Source organism: Elephantulus edwardii, unplaced genomic scaffold, assembly GCF_000299155.1.
Source record: "Elephantulus edwardii isolate Elephantulus edwardi_28Jun2011 unplaced genomic scaffold, EleEdw1.0 scaffold00120, whole genome shotgun sequence".
NCBI lineage: Eukaryota > Metazoa > Chordata > Mammalia > Macroscelidea > Macroscelididae > Elephantulus > Elephantulus edwardii.
Genome location: NW_006399870.1, coordinates 3,366,454 through 3,377,062, shown reverse-complemented (window position 1 = coordinate 3,377,062; position 10,609 = coordinate 3,366,454). Strand labels below are relative to the sequence as shown.

At 47.1% G+C, this 10,609-nt stretch overlaps 1 protein-coding gene across 1 annotated transcript in view; it reads right to left on the bottom strand.

Moving 5' to 3' along the window:
• Positions 1-4,646, bottom strand: part of B3GAT1 (beta-1,3-glucuronyltransferase 1 (glucuronosyltransferase P)) — a 12,085-nt gene extending 7,439 nt beyond the window's left edge. The window contains exons 1-2 of the mRNA XM_006892813.1: positions 4,611-4,646; positions 4,327-4,473 (exon numbers count right to left, since the gene is read on the bottom strand). Of these exons, the coding sequence (XP_006892875.1) occupies positions 4,327-4,473; positions 4,611-4,614 (151 nt within the window). The 5' untranslated portion in view covers positions 4,615-4,646. The remainder of the gene's footprint in view (positions 1-4,326; positions 4,474-4,610) is intronic.
• Positions 4,647-10,609: the final 5,963 nt, after the last annotated feature.

Here is a 10,609-nt window from a genome sequence, read left to right as displayed (position 1 = left end):
CCAGAAGTCCAGGCTGGTTTCAGAAGGGGCTGTGGTACTAGAGAAAGACAGTAGAGGAACTTAATATTAACAGTAAGGACAAGGCTGGGATGACCATGGGACAGATGATTATTCCTATAAAGGTTCAAACTGAAGCTGAAGAAAATGAAAATAAGATCAATAAGACCAAAAGAGCTAAAATCTGATCTTAAACATATTCCACCTGAATTTAGAAACCATCAAAAGAATAGACTTGATCCATTACACACTAAGAACTGGAGATAAGTAGAGAGATGAAATCAAGGGCATCAGACATGTAGCAAGTGAAAGGTCACTTAAAAGACAAGACAAGAAAGAAAAGGCAAACTGGACATCAGAAGAAACTCTAAAGATATTGAATATATCACAGTTTATAGCCATGGCATCTTGAACACATCCAATCTCATCTGAATATGTCACAAACTTCCAAAAGAACAGAAATATCTGTGTTGGAAGTTGTTGTTGTGAGGTGCTGTTGAGCCCAGTACAACCCCTAACGATCCTATGAACTACAATCCAAATCCTATCCTATCCTGTGCCATCCTCACACTTCCTGACACACTAGAGCCCATTGTGGCAGCCACTATGTCAGTCCACCTGGTTGAGGGTCTTCCTCTCCTTTGCTGACCCTTTGCCTTTCCAAACATGATGTCCACCCCTCCAAGGAATATCCTCCCCTAGCAACCTGCTCGAAATCTTTGAGATGAATCTTTCTCATCTTTGCCTCCGAGAAGAACTGGCTGCACTTTTACCAAGACATATTTGTTTGTTCTTTAATCAATCCATGAGATATTCATACTGTTCTCCAGTACCACAGCTCAAAAGCATCAACTCTTCTTCTGTTATCTTTATTTATTGTCCAGCTCTCAGATGTATAGTCAGTGATCAGAAAGACCAGGGACTGAATCAGAAGTACCTTGGTCCTCAAACTCACATCATTGCTTTTCAATAATTTGGAGAGGTCCCTAACTGCAGACTTTCCCAGAACAGTATGTTTTCTGATTTCCTGACTGCTGGTGCCAAGGCTGTTTGTTGATGCTGGATCTAAGTAAGATGAAGTAGTTGACAGTTTAAATCTTTTCTCCATCATGATATTGCTTATAAGTCCAGAGGTAAGAATTTATTCAAGAAGGTGGTCTCTATGAAGAATATGGCATCAAGATCAGAGGAAGACTCATCAATAACCTGCATTATGCAGATGACAAAACCTTGCTTGCTGAAAGTGAGGAGGACTTGAAGGTCAAAGAATACAGCCTTCCCTATGGATTGCATCTCAACATCAAGAAAATAAAAATTCTTAGACCACTGTGTTGGAAGACATACACAGCAAATTCCTTAGAGGCAAGGATAAAAGGAGTTTGTATCACATACTTTGAGTATGTTATCAGGAGAGGCTGGTCCCTGGAGAAGGATATCATGCTTGGAAGAGTAGAGGGTCAGTGAAGGAGAGGAAGACTCCCAATAAGATGGATTGGCACAGTGATTGCAACAATGGACTTGAGCCCAGCAGAGATTGTGAGGATGGCACAGCATCAGGCAGAGATTTATTGTGTGGTGAATAGAGTTGCCAGCAGTTGGAATTAACACAAGGGCACCAAACAACAGAGATAACAACATGGGGAAGAGAAAACAAACAATGTGCCTGAAATGATTTAACACTTCAGTGGATGTATAGCAGCCAATGTGGCCATTCTCCCTAATCATATACAAAGTGTGTGGACTATTTTGTGAGGCCTGAAGCTTGCCTCCAGGAAGAGATGCAGATGACCCCAGGAGGATTTGTCTCAAGACAGTCACACACCTGGTCAGATCACCAGGCCCCAGAGCCATGCTGGGAGCTGTCAGGCTGAGGGGCGAGGAGAGAGACACCACCATAAATGCAGTTGGTCAAATGTGACTTTACTTTTGCAGAAGTTTTAGGTCAAACTATGAAAGGACAACAAAGATAGCGGATGTCACAGGGGTTCTGACAGAAGTATAAAGGTCAGTTTGCCGGAGTCAGAAAAGTTTTAGAAACTGAGGACTGAGAACAATGTCTAGAGCCATTCTAACCAGGCTTCTGCCTCCCACATCCCAACATCTAATAGGTGGCCCTGATTCCCCCTGGTGGAAGTCCCCGTGATCAGCATTCTGTCACTGCTGCCCATTCTCTGATCTGCTTCCCTAGATTCAGGGCCACAGAAACCTCGAAGTCATGAGCCCAACCCGTTACCCTAGATCTCAGAACTACAGCATCCACCACTCTCCTTGGCATTCGTGTGGGGAGAGCGAAAAGGTAAAGCTTTCATATTACAGTACCTGGCAGTATAGACAGTCTCCAACACTACAGTGTTGCCAGGCATGTGACTGATGAAACTATATGAACTTAATCAGATTATGACCCTGCCCAAGTGACAAGAGCCCAGTGGAGACTGGAGAAGGCAGGAAGGTAAGGTCAGGGACAGAAGCTCAAAAAGCTCAGCAAGGGGTGAAGGTGGTAGGTGGGGCTCAGACACCTGTAGTTGACCCAAACTGATTTTTCCAGAGCCTGGATAAGGGGATAAGAGCCATGGTAAGCACTCTGATGAGAAAGCCTTCCTGGGAGCGAGTAGGACTATAGAGGGAGCACTGTGAGCAACATGGCTCCTGGACACCCACTGTACCAGCATCACTTGAGGTGGGAGGTGATATGCTCACTCTCATCCCTTCTCCAGGCCCACTCTTCCTGGGAGAGAGTCTCATTTCTGTATTCTAAATATGCCCCAAGTAAGATAACACACATTTCTGTGTAGATACCTTAAGTACTGAGCCTCTACCAAGCCTATGCATGGAAGAATGTAGGAGGGAGAGAGCTACTCAATACGAAGGAATCGGGACCCAGACTGAGTGAGAGGCACATGGAAGGTGGGGGTACAGAGGGCCTGACTGTGCAGAGAGAGAGGCAACCTGGTGGGCTCAGAGTGAATGAAAGAGGGGGGACTTCTGCCCCTAGTTCTGTGTGGGGTCTGAAGGGCTTTTCCTTCTCCAGACCTGTTTCCACCAGGTGGGACAAGATCTGGATTCCCAAAGGAGAAGAAGCACTATGCTGTCCTTGAAAGTCTTAAAAATTCAATACAGACCAGGACTTCTGTCCTTCCTCTTCTCCTCTCTAATTGCTGAGTGCCCCAGTCCCTGGGGCCCTAAAATCAGACTCATCCAATGGTGTGTCTGTGTGTATGTGTGTGACATGTTTCTTTGTATGTTTGAGGATGTAAGAGTATGTGTGTCTGTTTTTGCACTGAAACAGAGGAGGGAGAAAACTGTTTAAAAGAGATATATAACTAGGTATTTCTGTCATCACAGGAGACTAGAGCGAGGGCTACATGGTGGAGGGGACCTGGGGGAGGGTTTGTAAAACAATGAAAGAATCTTTTCTTTTACTTTTCCATAATTTCTGGACTCATGTACTTATAACTTGTTAGTCAAATTTGTGTCTTCTAGGTTGCAACACCCCCATGATACATCTTCAAGGATATGAACATGTACGGCCAAGCACAATCAATAAGAGTGCATCTAAATTCCAAAATCAATCTCCATAATAGTCTATGTGTTTCCTACTGCCAAAGGGGCCCTTTAGAGTAGTGAGAGAAGATCTTCACCCTGAAACCCACAGCGTCCCTCTTCAGCAGGAAGTAGCTAAGAGAATACGCCATCCCCTTTTCCTTATGACTCAGGGTGAAGTCTCTCTCAGGGAGGAGTGATAGGGAATGGCAAAGGACGCACTGACAAAGAAGATTAATCAGAACTGGCTTTGACAAGCACTGTGGCATTTGGACAAGAACAAACTGGGAGGAGGGTAGAGAGAATAGTGCAACAATGAATGAATGGAAACCCAAAATCTCTGTAAATGTTTATGAAAATTAATAAAATATAGGGGAAAAAAAGAGTATGTGTGTCTGTTTTTATGTGAAGGGGGAGTGTTTCCATCAGAGTCTCAAAGAGGTCCAAGAGTTTTTACAGAGAGAGAGCACTGGAATGGATGACTCATGTCATTCTTTCTAATTGCTTTTTGTTTTTATTGTGCACCATCCAGTCACAACTGGCCCCTAGTCCACCCTCCAGTGTGTTTTCGGAGGCAGTAAATCACATGACAGGTGATTGCTCATCTGTCTTCTGTGCAGCAACTGGTGGATTCAAACCCCTTACCTTTGGGTTGACAGTGCAATTCCTTACCACTATGCCACCAGAGCTCCCTCTCTAATAGCTTAGCAGATAAAGGTAAAGGTCCCTGCAATGTTAGCTGCCATTGTTCACGTCATGAATGCTGCAGGGTCAGAGGGCAGGACTTACCCTTGTGCACAGCAAGCAGGGGAGCGATGGTGCTCTGGTGCCAGACGGTGATGAGAAGCGTCCAGGGCAGCACTATGAGGATGATCGCCAGAATGTCCCGTCTCTTCGGCATCTCCAAGGCTGGCTGGGCCCACAGCTCCTCATTACCTGTGTGGCGGCGAGGTCAGAAAGCGGGTGGCAGCATAGGAGAGAAAAGAGAAGGAATGGGCCAGGCCTGCCAGGCACGAGCAAGACAGAGAAAGCAGAGTGCTGGCTAGCAGATCTTACCCGCGCTCATAACCCACCCATTGCGGAAGCAGGTTCGCAGGGTCTAGCCTGGCTGGAGTTTGAGAAGAGGTGGCCGTCAGGGGCAAGGTCGGGAACCCTGGGAGATGGAGACCTACAGGAGAGAGCAGAAGAACATGGCCAGGGGCTGGGTGCAGCGGGGAATGTGGGAGGAGGCTGCCTGCAGGGGCCCATGGGGAAGTCTCAAGGACCCATTGTAGAACATTGTCTGCCCACGAGGTGACCCAGCCTGGCCCACCAATGGCCTGGCACAAGCCCAGCCATGAGATTCAGTGAGTGGGTGCTGGGGCTGCAGACATGGACCTCAAAGGCAGAGCCCAGGCTGAAGTCACAATTCTGCCGCCAACCAGCTTGATGACCTTGGGTGAGTTACCTCAACCCTCTGGGCCACCGTTTCCTCATTTATAAAATGGAGTGACATCAGTACCTACTTCACGTAGTAGTTCTCAGGACCAGATGAGTTAATCTCCACATAGTCCTTGGGCTCAGATTGGCTTTCCCAGAACCTGAATAAAGATGTTCGAGAAAGCCAGGGTGAGTTCTTTGAGGACCAAGAAGAGAAGTGCTAGATGGGTCCCACGAGGAAACATCATCAACAGCAAACTTGGTGGGCCACAGGTCAGGTGCTGGAGTTGGGGTCACCATGGGGAAAAGCTGGCTTGAAATGTAGTCACACCAAAGGGCCGGAGCAATGACCTGTGCCAGTAGCAAGAGGGCGCAGAACAGTGCCTCCCTCGTAAGAAACACGAGCCTGGTGCAAATGTCCATTCAGCCTTGAAGTGGCTGGGCATGGGTACCTCCAGAGACGTTCCCTCTTGTGATACGTGTCTAGAGGAGAGGTGGCATAATCACAGGGTGCTGAGACGTGTGTGAGGGGCAGATTGTGTGTACGTGAATGTGCATATATGTATACATGTACATATCTACACATGCATGTGAACATATATGTATGTATGTGTGGGTACATATGTCCATGTGTGTGAGTGTGATTTGGAGACCAGAGGACAGTACAGCTATCTGGATTATACATCTTACATCTAATGAAAACCAATTGTCTACAGGGGCACATTTCTCTCTCTTTTTTTTTTTCTCCCTTGTTTGCAAAGAGTAAGTTCTGAGGAAACCTCTGGCTACTTCAGCAATGGCTCAGTAGGTTTCCGTGGGGCTGGCATGCTCAGAGAAACTCCTTGGGATAGGATGAAGGGAGACAGGCTCAGGGCACTCTAGGCAATGTGCAGCGGATTGTACAGTAAAGCATGATAATCAGAGTGTCTGCAGAGGACCACAACCCAGAGAAAGTAATTTCTTGGCCTTTGCTTTCCTTGTCTGAGGACAGCAGGCACCTGAGCTCAGAGATCATGAACATGGCCTTCAAAGTCACACAGGTCTGGATCCAAAGCCGAACATTACTAGTGACTAAGTGCAGAAAATGCCCTGAGCCTCGCTAAGCCTCAATGTTTCCATCTGTAAAATGGGAATAACGATGTCTTCCAGTCAGCAACTCTAAGAGGGGTTTTGGCATTAAGCACAATGTCTGACAATCAATGACAATTACTCTCAGTAGAATGTCCTCAAATGAGGAGTGAGATCTTTTGAACACTCTGAGTAAACTGCAGCTTCCAGGGCCATCTCAGCTGGGAGCAGAGAGAAACGCCACACAGCTGGGATGCCACAAGGCAGAGCATGGGCCTCTGACGGAAGCATAAGTTAGAGTTTCTGGCACTGGTCAGTTTGAGGTGGGACTTGGGCTCTGCAAGACTCCCCTTTCCCAAACACTAAATACTGATGAGATTTATTTGTTCTTACTGTAGTGGTGACTATTCAGCTTTTCTTTTCCTTGTACTATTCTAATCTCATACCCCACACAGCCAGAGGACCCAAGAAGCTTGTGTAGGAAGTAGGTCAACAAAGGTTGACGACATGGGATCAGTGTAGCAAATGAGGGTAGGGAGCTGGGAGGTGGGGGTGCAGAGAAACAGTTAGACCTCTCCTGATTTTGAGTCCTCACGAGGGTGTATTTGACCCAACTGTCATTATGTTTTGCTGTGGATGGGGATGGAGACCTGTTAGTTCCCACTGCTGCTTCTTTAACTTCTCCACATGGTTGTAGGGTGTGTGTTTTATGTGTGCATGTGTATATGCATGCATGTCTATGTGTCATTCTCTATGAACTCCTTCTTTTTTGTGGCCCCAGCAGGTGGGAGAGCTTGGCTCAGCACCCACACCAGGATTCCACTCTGCATCTCACGTAATGAGTGGAGAAAATGGTGTGGCTTCAAGCCACATCCCCCAGAATTAGACAGAGCTGCACAGGACACTGAGGCCACTCTCAACAAAGGACGAGAGGCCAAACTGGGCTGTCTTCTGTGTTTCATGGGCTCTACAAGCTTCCTCAAGAGTCTTGCATCTTTGAAGGATCAGATTCCAGGAGAGAGACAGCAAAAGGAAAATGGCAACCGCCAAGCCAATTCGGTCATATTGAAGATGTATTTTTACTTCTGATAAGCCTCTTTATCTTGAAACCAAGATTTATGGATATTTGCTCCTTGAATACTCATTGACAGCCAGCCCTGTTTTTATTTGTACTTTCCAACTCAATTCCTTGAAGCTAGAGGGAGTGAATGACTTGTCTAAGGTCAACATTTAGTAAACAACTAGGCCAAAAATCAAATCTCAGCCACTGGTCTCTATGTTATCATGAGCGGCAAGGCACAAGCTAATTCCAGATTTGGGTCGGTGGCAGCTGGGCCCAAGGACATATACAGCATTATACTTACACACTGCATGTATGAATGCTGTCTCCACTCTGGAGTCCCAGAACCCTCTGGATGTTGGCACAGGAAAAGGGGGCAGAAGGAGAGGGGAACAATGGTGGCAAAGTTGCAAGGGGCAGTGGAAGGACAATTCCAATCCCATCTAGACCTCTTTGGTCAGAATAACTTGTGGACGGAAAGGAGGGAGAAACACTCTAAAAATAAGCTTAGCAATAAACTCAGTTGTGCATTAATTACTCTGGAAGCCATTTCCGCTTGAAAACCCCATAATTTTAATGGAAGCTATTATAAGTAAGGTAGCAAAATTGTGAAGCTAATTACCGAGTGGTTATTAAGCAGAACAGCCTTGGAGAAAGCCAGCTGGCCAGCAGGGGGAAGGTTTGGAGGAAGCAAGGCAGTGTGGGGCAGGTAGGCTGGCTGCACTTGGCTCAGACTTGAGGATCAACCCCAGCCAGTCTTCACAGCCTCCACTCAGCTGGTGGGCTGGGAGGAGCCCATGAGCAGGTGGCCTGCTGAGCCCCTTCAGGTATTATCCACATTACTTCTGAGCCCTGGTGGTTGGAGGGGAGGTTTACCACATTCAGACAGATTTCTGCTATGGAATTTGAATGGGGTAGTGCAGACGGAGAACAAGGTGTCTGAGAAAGCCTTCAGTCAAGTAGAGATAAACAGGGGTGGCTTAAGGAATCAGGTATCACAGGCAAGGTGGCTGAAGGCATGTACTTCCAGAGGAAAACCACATGTATGCATGTGAGTGGGTGTCGGGCTCAGGTCAAATGTCACCAATCTCCACCCCTGACTACTTGGGCCTATGTCTTGCATAACCATTACCAGCACTGGTACTTCGCCCGAAGAATGCAAACAAGAGGCCTTCCTTCCTGTTCAAGAGAACTCTTTGCCAAAGGCAAATGCTACATTGTTGATCGAATGCGTAATACTGAGGTGAGGCACCTTTGACCCCGGAAGAGAACAGAGGAGGCCAAAGGCTTCAGGGGGCAGCTTCAAGGTGACTGGAGCCTATATGGTATCGCAGGCACACTCCATCCTCATCAGCTTTTATCCTTACATGGGGCCACTGAGATGAATGGGTTCTAATGAATTTCCACTTCTGCCACCTTATCCAACCAAGGTAGGAAAGTTAGGGCTCCAAGAGGAGAAGAAAGAGAGAGGGAGAGGGAGGATTCAGGAGATGATTCATGGCCAGAATCCAAGCAAGGAGCCAACATGTCAGCTTCTCCTGAGTTTGGTCACGGCTTAAAGGGGAGTGGAAGTTGGCTACCACTGGACATAACTAATTATAAGAATTAGTCTAAAGGATTTAGAGTGTCCTGGGCTAACACGGAAAACTAGGGATGTCTAAGCCCATCCATATAGGAAGGCTCTGATGTGTCCAAGGCTAGAGTAATACAGGCTACAGCGAGTGGTCGGTCCTAAGACAGCTAGGATTGTGGACAGGGTTGACCCCCGGGCTGCCAAGTTTGAATGCATGACAAGGAGTTCCTCTGAGCTTTAAGCATACAAATAGAACCAAATCAACACCCTTCATCCCTGATGACAGGAGTGTGTTTCATGAGGGCAGGAGCAAGCAAGCCTTACTTCTAAAGGAGGAAGAGACTTTGCAAAAGCCCCAGACAGGGTGATACATGGTGTTTCAGAGTGTGTTTGTGCGAGGGGGCGGAAGGGAGTCTGTATGCATGCCTGTGTGTATATGTGCATGTGAATGTACATATATGAGTGACAAGTTGTGATTATAAACAAGCTCAGATACTACCCAAGCCACTCATTTTCTCTGTAAGAAAGCAGAAGCCTTTTTGACCTGGCAAGATTTGAGACAGTGGTTAGCTGGTTAATTTTCCCATTGTCCCACTTGCTCTCTTTAGCTATTGGATCATGAAAGGTCATGGCCTTTCCTTGGAATCTGCTGTGACTTTGATATGATTTCCAGCTGCGACTTTTTCACAGGGGTGTGAGAACTCGAGGACATGTTAGACACAATCCGATCACAGCATACCCTTGGAATCTATGCCATTTTCCCACCAATCTTCACCAAGTTTGGAGACCTCTTTTTCCCAGACTCACATTGGGAAGTCTTTTAAGAGCATTCAATTTTATTTTCACAGAAACAACACACTTCTGCCTTTACAGCTCAAATGACAATGGTTTCTAAGCTGTGACATGATGACAATCACATCTCTGCCCGTGATCAACACCTGGTGAGCACGGAGGCTGATATAAGCTGCCATGGTGTTGGTTTGTTGGAGGGGAGCTTGCCAACATCCATCACCATGCCTGCAGCAGACATCAACTAAGTGTTCTGGGCATGGAACTTAGCCAATTTGCTAAGTCCATCAAGTAAAGGCCAAGAGAATGTCTGCCATATGTATGAAGGGGGAAAGGGCAGCTCTCATCATAGGAGGAGCCCCCCTGGGATGGTCAGAGATAGAACAATCTCCTAAAGCAAGAGGGCGACTGGCTCACTGGCAGCACCCAGGGAGATGGATATGTGAGCTGAGGGTAGGCAGTAAGCAGAAATATGGCCACAGGAAGCAGTGACAGGAGGCAGATTGGAGAGCTATACCATTAAAGACAGTAACTGGTTAAGGCTCCAGCTTCCCCGAAAATCCTGGGCAGAGTCTCTGCTGGAGAGGGAGGCACAATCTTTGTCCCAGAGATCCGAAGGAACCTTAATGGGATCAAGGGATTAGTATTGATTCTGCTGCAGCTGCTTAGGAAAAGCCCAGTGCCAGAGCTCATCAGCTCCAGCCCGTCAATCTATACTTCATTAATCGAGGCCTGACCCTCTACCACCTCTGGCAGCCGCTCTCACGTGGCTCTGGCTTCCAGCCACCAGGGCTTCTGCCTCCCGGCCCCCACATGGCTTCTCCTTGAACATGCTCTCCTGCTGGAGGGCAGGACACAGAACTTGCTGCTCACCAAGGCCAGAACTCAGAAGGCCGAGAGTCAATGAGCTGGCTTTGTCCAGGCTCCTCACTTGCACTGTGTGGCCAGGGCAGGTCCTATTCTGCTTAGAAGTGACATGAAGGATTTAAAGAACGTGTAGTGGACTCATTCTGTACCAACAACCCCCTAACAGAACGACAGACTAGAGTCCAAATCTTGCCCCAGCTCCTCTCCTTACAACCAAGCCAAGGACTCAGGCAGAAGGAAATACTAGTTCAGTACAGGTATTGCATAAAGAATATTGTGATACTTTGTGGGGTTTC